General features: G+C 39.7%; 1 protein-coding gene across 8 annotated transcripts in view; it reads left to right on the top strand.

Moving 5' to 3' along the window:
• PPP2R3A (protein phosphatase 2 regulatory subunit B''alpha) overlaps positions 1-19,329 on the top strand; it is a 195,511-nt gene that overhangs the window by 140,555 nt on the left and 35,627 nt on the right. For all 8 annotated transcript variants that reach the window (XM_008009046.3, XM_038002837.2, XM_038002838.2 and 5 more), the window contains 3 exons: positions 2,237-2,412; positions 3,489-3,607; positions 6,480-6,586. In XM_008009046.3, the coding sequence (XP_008007237.1) occupies positions 2,237-2,412; positions 3,489-3,607; positions 6,480-6,586 (402 nt within the window). The remainder of the gene's footprint in view (positions 1-2,236; positions 2,413-3,488; positions 3,608-6,479; positions 6,587-19,329) is intronic.

Genomic DNA, 19,329 nt, shown 5'->3' with positions numbered 1-19,329 from the left:
TAGGTAAAATTAATTTTGTTGTATATCTGTTTTGTATTTGTACTGAGAAAACATCTCAAATTTGATTAGCCACATTCAGATGCTCAAAAGGCCACATTTGGCTAGTAGCTATACCATACTGGGCTATGTAGATCTCAATAACTGTTCTTAAGGAAAAAAAAAAAAAAAAAGAAGGAGGGAAAGGGCAGGGAAGAGAGATACAAACATTTTCAAGGTCTGAAGGATTCAGTTTCCAAACTGAATAGGCTCTCAGAAAAGTCCAGCGAGATAGATGAGTTAGATCTCAACCAAGGCCATCATGATATTTCAAACTACTAAGGACTCAGAGAAACCTCTGCAGGCTTCTAAGGAAAAAAACAAAATGAGTTACAGTCAAAGGAATAGATACCAATAAAGCTTTAGACTTCTTATCAATACTGGATAGACAATGGATCAATACTTTTTAAAGTATGAAGGAAAAGGCCAGGCACAGTAGCTTGCACCTAAAATTCCAGCACTTTGGGAGGTCAAGACAGGAGGATCCCTTGAGGCCAGGAGTTCAAGACCAGTGTGGGCAATATAGTGAGACCCTGACTCTACAAAAAAAAAAAAAACACTTTATTATTAGCCAGGCTGGATGCCGTGGCTCATACCTGTAATCCCAGCACTTCGGGAGGCCTAGGCGGGCGGATCACCTGAGGTCAGAAATTCGAGACCAGTCTGGTCAATATGGTGAAACCCCGTCTCTCCTTAAAAAAATTAGTTGGACGTGGCGGCAGGCACCGGTCATCCCAGCCACTTTGGAAGCTGAGGCAGGAGAATCACTTGAACCCAGGAGGCAGAGGTTGCAGTGCCGAGATCGGACCACTGCACTCCAGCTTGGGCAATAGAGTGATAGAGTAAGATGCCATCTGAAAAAAAAAAAAAAAAATTTAGCCAGGCATCGTGGTGTGCACCTGTGGTTCCAGCTACTTGGAAAGATTGCTTGAGGCCAGGAGTTCAAGGCTGCAATGAGCCATGTCGTGCCTCTACTCCAGTCTGGGCAGCAAAGTGAGACCCCATCTCTAAAGTTTAAAAAAAAAAAAATCTGAAGGCGAAACACCGCAAACCTCTAATTCTATAACTAGCCAAAATACCAACCATATTAGAGGGTAGAGACATTTTCAAAGATCCAAGATCTCAAAAAATATACCTGCCATGCTCCTTCATTCAGGAAGCTGCTAGAGAATGCGCAGAGTAACAAAGTAATGAAGAAACAAAATAAGGAATGAGGAAAGTGCGAGAAACAAGAAATAGGAGAAAGGCAAAAGGAATCCCTGGATGAAACTGAGCAAGGCCTAGCGACTAAGCAGCCCAGATTAGAATAGGTCAGAAGGAACCAAGGAAGACTTAATCAAGAACATGCCATTGACAGAGTACCTCATGGGACTGAGTGTGGATTTAGACAACTGACAGAGATTTGGGGTTGACTTAGTAGCAAGTACACAGAAAACTGAGCAAATAAGAGATTAAAGAAAAATATAAAATTATAAATTCTGAATGTTGAGCAAGTTAACTGTATTAAGAGGATGAGAAGGACATGTAGATAAAGTGGTGACAAATTATAAAAGAACTAAAGTTCAACTTTCACAGTGTGAAATCAATACTTTTTGTTTGCTTGGTTGGTTGGTGGTTTGGTTTTTTTTCTTGAGGCGGGCATCTCATTCTTTCACCCAGGCTGGAGTGCAGTGGTGCAATCTTGGCTCACTGCACCCTCGACCTCCCAGGCTCAAACAATCCTCCCACCTCAGCCTCCCAAGTAGCTGGCACTACAGGCATGCACCACCACGCCCAGCTAGTTTTTTGTATTTTTAGTAGAGATGGGGTTTCACCATGTTGGCCAGGCTGATCTCGAACTCCTGACCTCAAGTGATCTGCCCGCCTCGGTCTCCCAAAGTGCTGGAATTACAGGCATGAGCCACCACACCCAGCCTCTAATAATAGTTCTGAAAAGAAATACAAGAAAGGAGCAATATAGGCGTGTTATCTGAAAATAGGAAGGTAAAAAGCAGAATAATCAGGGTTGAACATGGTTGGTTCTGGGTGGAAAAATAAAGGGAAGAAGGGGTCTGCCATTTTCTCTAGCAAACTTTGTAAAACTGTATCTAAGCCTGAAGTGTACGTAATATGTAACTTTTATTTTAAAAGAAACATACTAAATCTGGATAAATAAAAAGTATTTACCAGGCCCAGGATAATGATTGTCCTTATCGCCTAGCATTGAGTATTGGTTCCGCTGCATGGATGTGGATGGAGATGGTATACTCTCCATGTATGAGCTGGAGTACTTCTATGAGGAGCAGTGTGAGCGGATGGAAGCCATGGGAATTGAGCCCTTGCCATTCCATGATTTACTGTGCCAGATGCTTGACCTAGTGAAGCCAGCTGTTGATGGTGAGACCAAGCAATGGGACATTTGCACTGTTCACCTGTGTATCAGAGGGGGGCACAGAATCCTAGATTGTCCTAAATTGTTTAACATTTCAGAGTCTTGATAGAAGACTTCCCAGTACAGAAGTGTTTAAAGTTGCTCCTTGACTATTAGTGTAGCAACCCTTTTTTTTTTTTTTTTTTTTTTTTTTTGAGATGCAGTCTCGCTTTGTCTGCCAGGCTGGAGTACAATGGTGTAGTCTCGGCTCACTGCAACCTCCACCTCCTGGAATCAAGCGATCCTCCTGCCTCAGCCTCCCAAGTAGCTGGGATTATAGGCGACCACCACCACGCCCAGCTATTTGTGTATTTTTAGTAGAGATGGGGTTACACCATGTTGGCCAGGCTGGTCTCAAACTCCTGACCTCAGGTGATCCACCCACCTTGGTCTCCCAAAGTGCTGGGGTTATAGGCGTGAGCCACCATGCCCAGTCTTGGTGTAGCAATTGATGGCAAGTCTACTATTTAAGAAACAGGATTTTACACCAGGCACAGTGGTGTGTGCCTATAGTCCCAGCTACTAAGGAGGCTGAGGTGGGAGTATTGCATTATGATTGTTCCTGTGAGTAACCATTGCACTCCAGCCTGGGCAACACAGCGAGACCCTATCTCTTTTTTAAAAAGAAAATGAACGTAGGGTTTGGGAGATGAAAGAAGATTTTTCCTTAGAAAGCACATGAGGAGAGATGGGGAAGGACTGCTTGATGGGCACAGTTTCCTTTTGGGGTGATATTATTACAGAACTAGATAGTGGTAATGGTGTTGCAACATTGTGAGTGTACTAAAAGCCACTGAATTGTGCACTTTAAAGTTGTTTAAATGGTGAACTTTGTTAGTGAATTTTACCTCAATTTAAAAAAAGAAATGGGTTTGAGAAATTGATACTCTTGAAAAAAGAAATGGGATTTAAATTTTTTTATTCTGAAAATAAGACTTTTACAATAAACATATACCTATACTTTTAGATGTCAGTGGAAGTTTTTTTCTCTTGCCAACACAGGTCTTCATGAAATTTACCAGATTTGTTTATTTTTATGTAGGCAAAATAACTCTAAGAGATCTGAAGAGGTGCAGAATGGCTCACATCTTCTACGACACTTTCTTTAATCTGGAGAAATACTTAGACCATGAACAGAGAGATCCCTTTGCGGTCCAGAAGGTACCAGTATAATTTTAACGTTTATTTGAGGGCTGCAGTATCAGGGGCTGTGTGTGCTACATATTAAAATGGTCTCTGCATGCTGGAATTTCAGTAAAGAGGTAATAATTTATAACATTTCATTAAAGAGTAAAAAGAGACAATAAAGGACCTGTAGAGCACATGTCTCTCCACAGCTGATCGTCAGGTCTAGGTAACCTGCATCTGCATAAGTACCTTCCACTGAGCAGACTCTATAGCTCATCTACTGATACACACACTGGAAACTAGTTACAAAAGAGTAGTTCTGAAAAAAAATTTTCCTTCTAACTTTTAAAAATATATCAATAGGCACATCTGTATTAGAAACTATATTGGCCTCTATTCAGTTGTACCATTCATTTCCAGGATTCCATGGTAATTAGCTTTCCCCATCATGGTGAAAACTAGAGTTCTCCATGATAGAAAACCTTCAAATAATATAACACTTTTTCACATGTTAATGATTGCTATACATGGCTATCAGTTTTGAATGCATTCTACATCTGAATAAAGATGAATACCCTTCCCCAGACACACAAACCTGTGAACCCTCAGAAAACCCTATACATACTGTCCATGTTAAAAATAAAAACAATGTCACCCCTTGTTCTTACCATTCCTCTAAGAAGTAAAAATGATGTTAAGAACAGACTGTTGCAGTTGTGTAACAATAAACTATAAGAAGCTTTTGCAGTCTTTTTTCGTCTACATGTTCCGTAACTGTTTGAGTTATGGAATACTAATAAGAATATGATCACCTTCTAAATAAGATAAATAAGAATTTATCGCCTTCCAGAAAGAAATATTCTGCAGCTGATCTCAGCATATCAAGTTGCATTATCGCTGGTTTAAAGTCTATTATATTTCATTGAATTTAACATGCTCCATAATTTTATATGTGTTTCTCTTTGTGTGTGTGTGTGTGTGTGTGTGCGCGCGCGCGCGCGCATGTGTGTGTGAGACGGAGTTTCGCTCTTGTTGCCCAGGCTGGAGTGCAATGGTGTGATGTCAGCTCACCACAGCCTCCGCCTCCCAGATTCAAGTGATTCTCCTGCCTCAATCTCCTGAGTACTGGGATTACAGGCATGCACCACCACACCCAGCTAATTTTGAATCTTTAATAGAGACAAGATTTCTCCATATTGGTCAGGCTGGTCTCGAACTCCCCACCTTGGGTGATCTGCGCACCTCAGCCTCCCAAAGTGCTGGAATTACAGGCGTGAGCCGCTGCGCCCGGCCTATTTTATATTTCTCTAAGCAAAAACAAAACCCCAGACATTGCCAGTTGTAAGCCTATAATGCATTGCAATTTCATAAATGTTAGAAAGGTAGAGGTGGGTCTTAAAATGAATTAAATATAGTAATTAATAGTGGTCATTGTTTAGGAACTTAACATTATTCTTGGCATAACTAACTGTAGACCCGAGGGCAATACTGACTCCCATGTTCAGCTTGGAAAGACATTTTATCTGAAACATAAAATTTCAAGAAAATTGACAAAAGTCTGTGGTCTTTTCCCTCTTTACTTATTTTCTGTGTGTGACCATTTTTACTCTAAAAATTTTACCTTTAAATTTTACTTTTCTTTATAAATGGTATAATTATTGATGTTTGTTCTGATCTACAAAGAACATTATCAGTCAGGAAGTGCTTAATAAATTCTGGGCACTGCGTTGAAGAGATACTGGATATTTGGAGATGGCAGAGATACAAGAACAAAAGGTGTCAACCAAAGTATCTGCATTAGAAAAAAGGAAGTGATACGGGGAAAAGGACTTTCCAGGAAGATATCACAGACAACATGGTATCTGAGTTGGCTTCTAAAGAACAAAAATTTGCCAGCGAATGCGGGCTTGGGGAAGGTACATTTCAGGCGGGCCTGTGGCAAAACACGTCACTCCAGGTGACTGCTGTGCAAAGTGCCAGAGGAGAGGGGACCAGAGAAATGTCTCTGATTACAAGGCTAAAGAATCTAGACTTACCAGGTGCTATGGCTTGTGCTTGTAATCCCAGCTACTTAGGAAGCTAAGACAGGAGGATCACTTGAGGCCAGGGGTTCGAGACCAGCCTGGGCAACATAGTGAGACCCTGTGTCTACAAAAAAACTTTAAAATTAGCAGGGCATGGTGACATGCCTGCAGTCTCAGCTACTTAGTAGGTGGAATGCCTGTAGTCTCAGCTACTCAGTAGGCTGAGGTAGGAAAGTCACTTGAGCCCAGATTTTGAGGCTGGCAGTAAGCTATTATTGTACCACTGCACTCCAGACTGGGCAACAGAGTGGGACCCTGTCTCTTTTGAAAAAAAAGAGTTGGAATCAGCCAGGCATGGTGGCTCACACCTGTAATCCCAGCACTTTGGGGGGCTGAGGCAGGCAGATCGCCTGAGGTCAGGAGTTCGAGACCAGCCTGGCCAACATGGCGAAACCCTGTCTCTACAAAATACAAAAATTAGCTGGACGTGGTGGCACTTGCCTGTAGTCCCAGCTACTTGGGAGGCTAAAGCCGATCGCCAGACATTGCTTGAACCCAGAAGGCAGAGGCTGCAGTGAGCTGAGATCGTGCCACTATACTGCAGCCTAGGTGACAGAATGAGACTCCATCTCAAAAAAAAAAAAAAGAAAAAGGAAAAAATGGAACTATACCTAAAAAACCTAGCTTCTAAACAGTTAAATTTTCCCTTTTGAGGTGTAGAAAATTACCGTAGGAGTGTTACTTTAGCACCTCTTTTAAACCTGTTGAAATGAAACATTTCAGGTAGGATTTTTTCACAGTATACATTTGTGTGATGATCTATCTCCAATTCTTTGTCTTTGATTATTTTTGTTTCTTGTGGCTGTCTTCTTTCCAATCAGGATGTTGAGAACGATGGGCCTGAGCCCTCAGACTGGGACCGGTTTGCTGCTGAGGAGTATGAGACTCTTGTTGCAGAGGAATCTGCCCAAGCACAATTCCAGGAAGGGTGAGTGAGTTTCCCTATGTCTTGTAGAACTTTTTAACAGGAATGTGCATGTCCAGAATATTCAGACCCCCTTACAAAATCCTTTTCTATTTTTTCCATTTTTGAATAGCATAAAAATGTGATTTAACCAACTTCAGTTAAATGATTACCTTTTCCAGCAATCTTCACTCATTTCCTGATAGTCTTCTCATGTCCATTTCCTTTAACAAGTCTCATCTTTCACTGGAAATCAAAATCACTGAACAATCAAACTACTATTTTGCTGATATTGATAAACCCTGTACATAAAGGAGGAGGCTAAAAGAACTAAAGCTGTGGCCAGGCACGGTGGCTCACACCTGTAATCCCAGCACTTTGGAAGGCCAAGGCAGGCGGATAACCAGAGGTCGGGAGTTTGAAACCAGCCTGACCAACATGGAGAAACCCTGTCTCTACTAAAAATACAAAATATTAGCCAGGTGTGGTGGCACAAGCCTGTAATCCCAGCTACTTGGAAGGCTGAGGCAGGAGAATTGCTTTTACCTGGGAGGCAGAGGTTGCAGTGAGCCAAGATCGCGCCATTGCACTCCACCTTGAGCAATGAGCAAAAATCTGTCTCCAAAAAAATAAATAAATAAAATAAACTAAAGCTCCCTCAGTAATAAAGATGATTATGTTTAGAACAAATTATTATACATGGTTTTGTGCAGGAAGTAACTTCTACATGTATTTCTACTAGTCAGAGCATAATTCCATAAAGGGACCATGTTAAGAAATTTAATTATCCAAGAATTTGACTCCTTGGATCATTTCAGCAACTTTATAATTTGCTGTTTTTTTCCATCATCTTCTAGTAACTCCTTCTGTAATTCTTCTAATTCTTCCTTATTAAGTCATAGCTTCTGTAAAGGCCTCAATTAATCTTTCTCATTAATGTAGTGTACTTTTTGAACAGGCACTATTCATATGATATAATATTCAATGAAACAAAAGAAATAGTAAGAAGTTTCCTCCTACCCAGTTCTCCTCCCCAGAAGCTACAAGTGTCATCATGTTCTTGCTTACCCTTCCAAAGAGCCTCTCTCTCCATCTATCTAAGTATATATAGAAAGATAGATGAATTTTTTTTTCTTTTTTTGAGACAGTGTCTCAAATGTGGTCTCTGATGTGGTCCATTCAGGTCAGCCTCCTGAGGCATAGAGATCGGGGAAGAGCAGGTTTAGAGGGATAAACAGAAACTATCCAGCCCCATAGATAAAGTCAAATAGTCCTCAATATAGATTGTACCAATTTATACCTCTACCATTAAATATTAGCTTTTTTGAGGGTGCTGAACCAAGCCATCACCAAAGCACTTTCTTTCATTGAGAGATTTCTTTAACCTGCTTAGCCACAAAACTAGGATTTCATTTTTATGGCGATGACCTGGAAACCCTTAAAATCATTCATTGTGCACTCAGTATCTTAAGCCTGACTGCATGAGAATATAGAGAAATGGATTCACAAGCATGATTTAAAGGTTTTTTTGGCGTTGAGCTTCCATACAAGGAATTACGGTTAGCGTACCAATCTTAAGAGGCAACATTGCTGCAGTTAAGAATATGTGTGGATTGGGCCGGGCGCGGTGGCTCACGCCTGTAATCCCAGCACTTCGGGAGGCTGAGACGGGTGGATCACGAGGTCAGGAGATCGAGACCATCCTGACTAACACGGTGAAACCCCATCTCTACTAAAAAAATACAAAAATTAGCTGGGCGCAGTGGCGGGCGCCTGTAGTCCCAGCTACACGGGAGGCTGAGGCAGGAGAATGGCGTGAACCCAGGAGGCGGAGCTTGCAGTGAGTGGAGATCGCTCTATGGCACTCAAGCCTGGGCGACAGAGCGAGACTCCGTCTCAAAAAAAAAAAAAAAAAAAAAAAAGAATATGTGTGGTCCAGTCACTCATGCCTGTAATCCTAGCACTTTGGGAGACTGAGGCAAAGAGGTCGCCTGAGCCTAGGAGTTTGAGACCAGCCTGGGCAATGTGGTGAAACCCCATCTCTACAAAAAATACAAAAATTAGCCTGGTGTAGTGGTGTGTGCCTGTAGTCCCAGCTACTCAGGAGGCTGAGGTGGGAAGATCACTTGAGCATGGGAGGCAGAGGCTGCAGTGAGCTGAGATTGCACAACTGCACTCCAGCCTGACAGACAGAGCTAGACCCTGACACACACACACACACATACACACACACCCCAAGTGTGGATGTTTATAATAGTGAAAATTTGGAAGCCATCTAGATATCTAATGGGAAGATTAATAAAATTATACTGCATGTACCCCGTACAGTTCTATTAAGCATGAAAATCATTTTGTGGATGTGTACTTCTGGACTTTAATTAGGAAAAACTGGAGGTGAGGAAGAAGACTATGAAAGATCAAGTAAAATGTAATAGAAAAGAACAAAAAAAGTATCCAAAAGAAAATTAAGTATATGTAAGGAGAGCAAATGGGATCTTATTTATGTATTTTAGACAAAAGAATATATAAAATAGCAAAATATATTAAAAGACAATAGAAAAGCTTTTTTGAAATAAAAGAAAACCTGAATAGGAAAGGTCAGAAATCACGCCATGTCCAGGAAATACTGATAATTAATAGTGATGGACCCCAGATTTGCATTGTGAATTTACTAGAACTCAAGGATGAATAAAGGTATATCATTGAGGTTTTTTTTTTTTTCCAATTTTAAAAATTCAAGTCACCAGACAACTGGTTAAAAAAAAAAAAAAATCAGCATGCCTCCATAAAATTGAATACTGAAGGACCATGAAACAGTGTTTGCAACTTCCTCACAGAAAGAAACTCTATATCCAAGAATTTTATACCAAGCCAAGGTGGTATTCAAGCATAAAGACACAGATAGATATTGTCAAACATGAGAACTAGAGATTATATAATACCCAGGAGCTCTTCCTTAAAAAGTACATAATCTTAAAACCAAGAGACAAGCCAAAATAAAAGGCTCAGAAATGAGCAGCGATGGTAGAAAAGAAATAATAGTGAGTATTCAATCTATTTAAATGTAGAAATGAGGCTAAACAACTAAGGACATTAAAAGAGAGCAGAACATAATATTCCATAAAAAAAAAAAATAGTGTAACTGAAGATGTAAAAAGAAGGAAGTAAATATATGTGTAAGTTTCATTAGCAGGGTCTCAACAGATGCTGTCAAAAGCTGATAAGTTGGGGGTTTAAGAAAATTAAACTGTTACAAAACTAAAGCCAGACTAAACATTCTAATTAAATCAGAAAACATGTACACACAAAAGAAAAACACAGACCATGCAGCATAAACTAAAGATGCCAGAACTAATGCAAATATTTCTAGAACAGTGAATGTAAAAGGAATAAAGTCACTTACCAAAATAAAAAGATTCAATTATTGCATGACAACAACAAAGGTTGAATGTAAAAATAATTAAAACCCCCAAAAAACTATCTTGATAACGTCAGATTTTTATTTTTTATTATTTTTTTTATTATACTTTAAGTTCTAGGGTACATGTGCACAACGTTAGGTTTGTTACATATGTATACATGTGCCATGTTGGTTTGCTGCACCCATTAACTCATCATTTACATTAGATATATCTCCTAATGCTATCCCTCCCCCGTCCCCCAATCCCACAACAGGCCCCAGTGTGTGATGTTCCCCTTCCTGTGTCCAAGTGTTCTCATTGTTCAATTCCAACCTATGAGTGAGAACAAGAGGTGTTTGGTTTTCTGTTCTTGCAATATTTGCTGAGAATGATGGTTTCCAACTGCATCCATGTCCCTACAAAGGACATGAACTCATCCTGACTTTTTAATGATCACCATTCTAACTGGTGTGAGATGGTATCTCATTGTGGTTTTGGTTTGCATTTCTCTGATGGCAAGTGGTGATGAGCATTTACATGTGTCTGTTGACTGTATGCATGTCTTCTTTTGAGAAGTGTCTGTTCATATCCTTTGCCCACTTTTCGATGGGGTTGTTAGTTTTTTTCTTATAAATTTGATTGAGTTCTTTATAGGATCTGGATATTAGCCCTTTGTCGGATGAGTAGATTGCAAAAATTTTCTCCCATTCTGTAGGTTGCCTGTTCACTCTGATGGTAGTTTCTTTTGCCATGCAGAAGCTCTTTAGTTTAATTAGATCCCATTTGTCAATTTTGGCTTTTGTTGCCATTGCTGTTGGTGTTTTAGACATGAAGTCCTTGCCCATGCCTATGTCCTGAATGGTATTACCTAGGTTTTCTTCTAGGGTTTTTATGGTTTTAGGTCTAACATTTAAGTCTCTAATCCATCTTCAATAAATTTTCGTATAAGGAGTAAGGAAAGGATCCAGTTTCAGCTTTCTACTTACGGCTAGCCAATAAATGATTGCCATTCTAACTGGTGTGAGATGGTATCTCATTGCAGTTTTGATTTGCATTTCTCTGCTGGCTAGTGATGATGAGCATTTTTTCATGTATCTCTTGGCTGCATACATGTCTTCTTTTGAGAAGTGTCTGTTCATATCCTTTGCCCACTTTTTGATGGGATTGTTTGTTTTTTTCTTGTAAATTTGTTTGAGTTCTTTGTAGTTTCTGGATATTAGCCCTTTGTCAGATGAGTAGATTGCAAAAATTTTTCCCATTCTGTAGGTTGCCTGTTCACTCTGATGGTAGTTTCTTTTGCTGTGCAGAAGCTCTTTAGTTTAATTAGATCCCATTTGTCAATTTTGGCTTTTGTTGCCATTGCTGTTGGTGTTTTAGACATGAAGTCCTTGCCCATGCCTATGTCCTGAATGGTATTGCCTAGGTTTTCTTCTAGGGTTTTTATGCTTTTAGGTCTAACTTTTAAGTCTCTAATCCATCTTGAATTAATTTTTGTATAAGGTGTAAGGAAGGGATCCAGTTTCAGCTTTCTACTTATGGCTAGCCAGTTTTCCCAACACCATTTATTAAATAGGGAATCCTTTCCTCATTTCTTGTTTTTGTCAGGTTTGTCAAAGATCAGATGGTTGTAGATGTGTGGTATTATTTCTGAGGGCTCTATTCTGTTCCATTGGTCTGTATCTCTGTTTTGGTACCAGTACCATGCTGTTTTTGTTAGTGTAGTCTTGTAGTATAGTTTGAAGTCAGGTAGCCTGATGCCTCCAACTTTGTTCTTTTGGCTTAGGACTGTCTTAGCAATGCGGGCTCTTTTCTGATTCCATATGAACTTTAAAGTAGTTTTTTCCAATTCTGTGAAGAAAGTCATTGGTAGCTTAATGGAGATGGCATTGAATCTGTAAATTACCTTGGGCAGTATGACCATTTTCATGATATTGATTCTTCCTATCCATGAGCATGGAATGTTCTTCCATTTGTTTGTATCCTCTTTTATTTCACTGAGCAGTGGTTTGTAGTTCTCCTTGAACAGGTCCTTCACATCCCTGGTAAGTTGGATTCCTAGGTATTTTATTCTCTTTGAAGCAATTGTGAATGGAAGTTCATTCATGATTTGGTTCTCTGTTATTGGTATATAAGAGTGCTAGTGATTTTTGCACATTGGTTTGTATCCTGAGACTTTGCTGAAGTTGCTCATCAGCTTAAGGAGATTTTGGGCTGAGACGATGGGGTTTTCTAACTATACAATCATGTCATCTGCAAACAGGGATAATTTGACTTTCTCTTTTTCTAATTGAATACCCTTTATCTCTTTCTCTTGCCTGATTGCCCTGGCCAGAACTTCCAACACTGTTTTGAATAGGAGTGATGAGAGAGGACATCCCTATCTTGTGCCAGTTTTCAAGGGGAATGCTTCCAGTTTTTGCCCATTCAGTATGATATTGGCTGTGGGTGTGTCATAAATAGCTCTTATTATTTTGAGATATATTCCATCAATACTGAATTTATTGAGAGTTTTTAGCATGAAGGGCTATTGAATTTTGTCAAAGGCCTTTTCTGCATCTATTGAGATAATCATGTGGTTTTTGTCTTTGGTTCTGTTTATATGCTGGATTACGTTTATTGATTTGCATATGTTGAACCAGACTTGCATCCCAGGGATGAAGCCCACTTGATCATGGTGGATAAGCTTTTTGACATGCTGCTGGATTCGGTTTGTCAGTATTTTATTGAGGTTTTTTGCATCAATGTTCATGAGGGATATTGGTCTAAAATTCTCTTTTTTTGTTGTGTCTCTGCCAGGCTTTGGTATCAGGATGATGTTGGCCTCATAAAATGAGTTAGGGAGGATTCCCTCTTTTTCTATTCATTGGAATAGTTTCAGAAGGAATGGTACCAGCTCCTCCTTGTACCTCTGGTAGAATTCGGCTTTGAATCCGTCTGGTCCTGGAGTTTTTTTGGTTGGTAGGCTATTAATTATTGCCTCAATTTCAGAGCCTGTTATTGGTCTATTCAGGGATTCAACTTCTCCCTAGTTTAGTCTTGGGAGAGTGTAAGTGTCCAGGAATTTATCAATTTCTCCTAGATTTTCTAGTTTATTTGCGTAGAGGTGTTTATAATATTCTGTGATGGTAGTTTGTATTTCTGTGGGGTCGGTGGTGATATCCCCTTTATCATTTTTTATTGCATCTATTTGATTCTTCTCTCTTTTCTTCTTTATTAGTCTTGCTAGCAGTCTATCAATTTTGTTGATCTTTTCAAAACACCAGCTCCTGGATTCATTGATTTTTTTGAAGGGTTTTTTGTGTCTCTGTCTCCTTTAGTTCTGCTCTGATCTTAGTTATTTCTTGCCTTCTGCTAGCTTTTGAATGTGTTTGCTCTTGCTTCTCTAGTTCTTTTAATTGTGATGTTAGGGTGTCAATTTTAGATCTTTCCTGCTTTCTCTTGTTGGCATTTAGTGGTATAAATTTCCCCCTAAACACTGCTTTAAATGTGTCCCAGAGATTCTGGTATGTTGTGTCTTTATTCTCATTGGTTTCAAAGAACATCTTTATTTCTGCCTTCATTTCATTATGTACCCAGTAGTCATTCAGGAGCAGATTGTTCAGTTGCCATGCAGTTGAGCGGTTTTGATTGAGTTTCTTAATCCTGAGTTCTAGTTTGATTGCACTGTGGTCTGAGAGACAGTTTGTTATAATTTCTGTTCTTTCACATTTGCTGAGAAGTGCTTTACTTCCAACTATGTGGTCAATTTTGTAATAAGTGTGATGTGGTGCTGAGAAGAATGTATATTCTGTTGATTTGGGGTGGAGATTTCTGTAGATATCTATTAGGTCCGCTTGGTGCAGAGCTGAGTTCAATTCCTGGATATCCTTGTTAACTTTCTGTCTCGTTGATCTGTCTAATGTTGACAGTACGGTGTTAAAATCTCCCATTATTATTTTTTGGGAGTCTAAGTCTCTTTGTAAGCCTCTAAGGACTTGCTTTATGAATCTGGGTGCTCCTGTATTGGGTGCATATATATTTAGGATAGTTAGCTCTTCTTGTTGAATTGATCCCTTTACCATTATGTAATGGCCTTCTTTGTCTCTTTCGATCTTTATTGGTTTAAAGTCTGTTTTATCAGAGACTAGGATTGCAACCCCTGCCTTTTTTTGTTTTCCATTTGCTTTGTAGATCTTCCTCCATCCCTTTATTTTGAGCCTATGTGTGTCTCTGCATGTGAGATGGGTCTCCTGAATACAGCAAACTGATGGGTCTTGACTTTTTATTCAATTTGCCAGTCTGTGTCTTTTAATTGGCGCATTTAGCCCATTTACATTTAAGGTTTATATTGTTATGTGTGAACTTAATCCTGTCATTATGATGTTAGCTGGTTATTTTGCTCGTTAGTTGATGCAGTTTCTTCCTAGCATCAATAGTCTTTACATTTTGGCATGTTTTTGCAGTGGCTGGTACCGGTTGTTCCTTTCCACGTTTAGTGCTTCCTTCAGGAGCTCTTGTAGGGTAGGCCTGGTGGTGACAAGATCTCTCAGCATTTGCTTGTCTGTAAAGGATTTTCTTTCTCCTTCACTTATGAAACTTAGTTTGACTGGATATGAAATTCTGGGTTGAAAATTCTTTAAGAATGTTGAATATTGGCCCCCACTCTCTTCTAGCTTATTGAGTTTCTGCCGAGAGATCTGCTGTTTAATCTGATGGGCTTCCCCTTTGTGGGTAACCCGACCTTTCTCTCTGGCTGCCCTTAACATTTTTTCGTTCATTTCAACTTTGGTGAATCTGACAGTTATGTGTCTTGGAGTTGCTCTTCTCGAGGAGTGTCTTTGTGGCATTCTCTGTATTTCCTGAATTTGAATGTTGGCTTGCCTTGCTAGGTTGGGGAAGTTCTCCTGGATAATATCCTGCAGAGTGTTTTCCAACTTGGTTCCATTCTCCCCATCACTTTCAGGTACACCAATCAGACTTAGATTTGGTCTTTTCACATAGTCCCATATTTCTTGGAGGCTTTGTTCATTTCTTTTTACTCTTTTTTATATAAACTTCTCTTCTTGCGTCATTTCATTCATTTGATCTTCAATCACTGATACCCTTTCTTCCACTTGATCGAGTCAGTTACTGAAGCTTGTGCATTTGTCACATAGTTCTCGTGTCATGGTTTTCATCTCTATGAGGTCGTTTAAGGACTTCTCTACATTGGTTATTCTAGTTAGCCATTTGTCAAATCTTTTTTCAAGGTTTTTAGTTTCCTTGCCTTGGGTTTGTAATTCCTCCTTTAGCTCGGAGAAGTTTGATTGTCTGAAGACTGCTTCTCTCAACTCGTCAAAGTTATTCTCTATCCAGCTTTGTTCCATTGCTGGCGAGGAGCTGCATTCCTTTGGAGGGGGAGAGGCGCTCTGATTTTTAGAATTTCCAGCTTTTCTGCACTGCTTTTTCCCCATCTTTGTGGTTTTATCTCCCTTTGGTCTTTGATGATGGTGACGTACAGATGGGGTTTTGGTGTGGGTGTCCTTTTTGTTTGTTATGTTTCCTTCTAACAGTAAGGACCCTCAGGTGCAGGTCTGTTGGAGTTTGCTCGAAGTCCACTCCAGACCCTGTTTGCCTGGATATCAGCAGTGGAGGCTGAAGAAGAGTGAATATTGCTGAACAGCAAACGTTGCTGTCTGATCATTCCTCTGGAAGCTTCATCTTAGAGGGTTACCTGGCCGTGTGAGGTGTCAGTCTGCCCCTAGTTGGGGATGTCTCCCAGTTAGGCTACTCGGGAGTCAGGGACCCACTTGAGCAGGCAGTCTGTCCGTTCTCAGATCTCAGACTCTGTGCTGGGAGAACCACTACTCTCTTCAAAGCTGTCAGACAGGGACATTTACATCTGCAGAGGTTTCTGCTGCCTTTTGTTTGGCTATGCCCTGTCCGCAGAAGTGGAGTCTACAGAGGCAGGCAAGCCTCCTTGAGCTACAGTGGGCTCCCCCAAGTTCCAGCTTCCCAGCTGCTTCGTTTACCTACTTTGTTTACCTCAGCAATGGTGGGCGTCCCTCCCCCAGCCTTGCTGCTGCCTTGCAGTTAGATCTCAGACTGCTGTGCTAACAATGAGGGAGGCTCCGTGGGCGTGGGACCCTCCGAGCCAGACGCTGGTATGCCGTTTGCTAAGACCCTTGGTAAAGCGCAGTATTAGTGGGGAGTGCCCGATTTCCCAAGTGTTGTGTGTCACAGTTTCCCTTGGCTGGGAAAGGGAATTCCCTTCCCCCTTGCACTTCCCAGGTGAGGCAGTGCCTTGCCCTGCTTCAGCTCTCGCTCGTTAGGCTGTACCCACTCTTCTGCACACACTGTCTGACACACCCCAGTGAGATGAACCCAGTATCTCAGTTGGAAATGCAGAAATCACCCGTCTTCTGTGTCACTCACGCTGGGAGCTGGAGGCTGGAGCTGTTCCTATTCAGCCATCTTGGTGCCACCCCCCCCCCAACATCAGATTTTTAAAGCAAAAACAAAAAAGGAAAAATTGAAACCTATTACTTGAAGACACAGTAAAGTATTACCTTAAAACAGATAAAAATATCTTTGTGGTTTATGTTCATAAACCATATATAAAATATATATTAGACCACAAATAACACTTCAGTGGACTTCTAAAAACTAGCATTAATATAGTAATATAGACCAGCATTAGACTCAGCATCTGAGTTCAGCTGAAAGCATGCTATAGTTTTCAGTCTCAAACCACATAAAAGTAAGAAATACAGAACATCAGTTAAAGTAAGAAGAGAAACTTTCAGCGGGCCACTAAAAGGAGGAAAGCAGATGGGATCAGAATGAAGGAGCCAGCAGCTTAGAGTCTTCATAGTAGGACACATAAAACAATTAGACAGGTAATGGGAGTGGCACTTAATGTTCACCACCTGAATTTGACTGAAACCAATAGCAAGAAGACCAGAAGAAGATGCATCTAGCGAGGTCAACTCCTGTATATCCCACCCTACCCCTAAAGGAAAGACAAAAGCCCTGACTATGGAGCTTGGAACAGAGAAAGCCCAGTCACTTAAATAGGTACACCTCAGCAACACATCCAAACCCATCTCATTCTGTCCCCTACTCTTATCCCTGTTCTCATTAAAAACCCCAACAACCCCACTGCCCCTTCCTAAGCAGCCAGTGAGAACAGAGGCAGCAGTCCGTTCTCAACTACTTAAAAGGTGCACAAATATCAAACAGTTAAGAAATATCAATGAAATACTCAACAGATGGAAGAACTTACACCTTTGGAAGGAGACACAATCAGAACAAGACATCAAAATGAACATGTTTACTATTTTCAAAGGAATAAGAGAGAATATCACACTCCTCAACCAACGGTAGAACCAGTTTCTTAGAAATGAAAGTTTTTTAAATAGGAAAAATGCAGCCATTGAACTGAATAATAGAATGGAAAAAACTGAAAAGTTTTTGATTTGGGATACTGGCATAAGAAATCCTTTTTGTAAGCAATAGAAATAACAGCTTAATAATTCCCAGAGTTTTAGCTGTTTAAGCACATAAAAAGATGCATAGGAGAAGGAATAGCAATTTTTTTCTAACCAGTTATAAATACTTTAGACTTTGTGGGTCTCTGCCACAATTAAGCAACCATTGATAATATGTAAGCAAGTGTATTTGGCTGTGTTCCAATAAAACTTTAATAATAGACACTGAGCTATTCATCTATTATTATTTTCATGTCACGATATTCTTTTGTTTTTCAAATTTAAAAATGTAAAACTATTTTTAGCTCACAGGCTATACCAAAGCAAATGGCAAGATAGGTTTGGCCCACAGACTGCAGTTGTCAACCTCTGTACTAGAGTGAAATTTCAGAGCACAAACGATAGGAAAGGTCTGAAGATCTACCAGAAAGAAAAAACTTTATCCATAAAGTGCACACAAAAAGAAATGGAACAAAATTATTCAAGTACTGCAAAGAAAATAACTATGAACCTAAAATTCTGTTCCTACTCAAATGTGAGGGACAAATAAAGACATTTTCAGACCCAGGTACAAAAAGTATACCCACAGGCTATCTCTGAAACAAATATTAAATGATATTCTTCAGCAAGAAGGTAAATGGATCCTAGAGGAAACTGGGATGCAAGAAGCAATTGTGAGCAGTAAAAATTATTCTTAGGACTAAATAAGTATTGATCACAGATATATAAGAGAGAAAGAGGAATTGGAGTAATATACTATGATTCTTATCTGTATAAGAGTAGAGAAATATAGACACTGATAAACTTGTGTTTCTCTAACAATAAAGTATATCTATTAAAAATTTAAGATCTTTTCACTAGAAAAATAAAAATAAAATGGAAAACTTTCACATCAGTTTCAGAAAAAGGTTATTAACTGAAAAAATTAAGTAAAAATTCAAACTACTTGAAAGTATGTTAATCAGCATTCTTCTGGTGGCAAGTGACCTAAACTCAGCTCAAATTAACAATAAGCCAAACTGCTTCTTACATACAAACTAGAAAACAGAAGAAATCGATAAATTCCTGAAAACATACAACCTCCTAAGACTGGAATAACCAGGAATAAACTGAAACACTGAACAGACTAATAATAAGTTCTGAACTTGATGAGTAATTACAAAAAAAAGAAAACTACCAACCAGATAAAGCCCTGGACTAGACGGATTCACAGCCAGATTCTTCCAGATGTATAAAGAAGAGCTGGTACCAACCCTGCTGAAATTATTTCAAAAAATCAAAGAGGGACTCCTCCCTAACTCATTCTGTGAGGATAGCATTGTTCTGATACCAAAACCTGGCAGACATAATAAAAAAAAAAACTTCAGGCCAATATCGTTGATGAGCATACACACAAAAACCCACAACAAAATACTAGCAAATTAAATTCAGCAGCACATCAAAAAGCTAATCCACCACAATTATGTAGGCTTTATTCCTGGGATACAAGGTTGGTTCAACATATGCAAACCAGTAAATGCAATCCATCACATGAATAGAACTAAAAACAAAAACCACATGATCATCTTTATGGACACAGAAAAGGCTTTTGATAAAATTCAACATCCCTTCATGTTAAAAACCCTTAGCAAACTGGCATCTAAGAAACATACCTCAAAATAATAAGGGCCATCTATGACAACCCCACAGCCAACGTCACACTGAATGGACAAAAGCTGGAAGCATTTCCCTTGAGACCCAGAAGAAGATAAATATGCCCGTTCTCACCACTGCTATTCAACATAGTGATGGAAGTCCTATCCAGAGCAGTCAGGGAACAGAAAGAAATAAAAGGCATCAAAATGGGAAGAGAGGAAGTCAAGCTATCTCTCTTTGCAGACAATATGATTCTATACCTAGAAAACCCATAGTATCTACC

The sequence above is a fragment of the Chlorocebus sabaeus genome, chromosome 15, assembly GCF_047675955.1.
Source record: "Chlorocebus sabaeus isolate Y175 chromosome 15, mChlSab1.0.hap1, whole genome shotgun sequence".
Taxonomy (NCBI): domain Eukaryota; kingdom Metazoa; phylum Chordata; class Mammalia; order Primates; family Cercopithecidae; genus Chlorocebus; species Chlorocebus sabaeus.
Note: the sequence above shows the minus strand (reverse complement) of the source record. Positions and strands in the feature narration are given on the sequence as shown.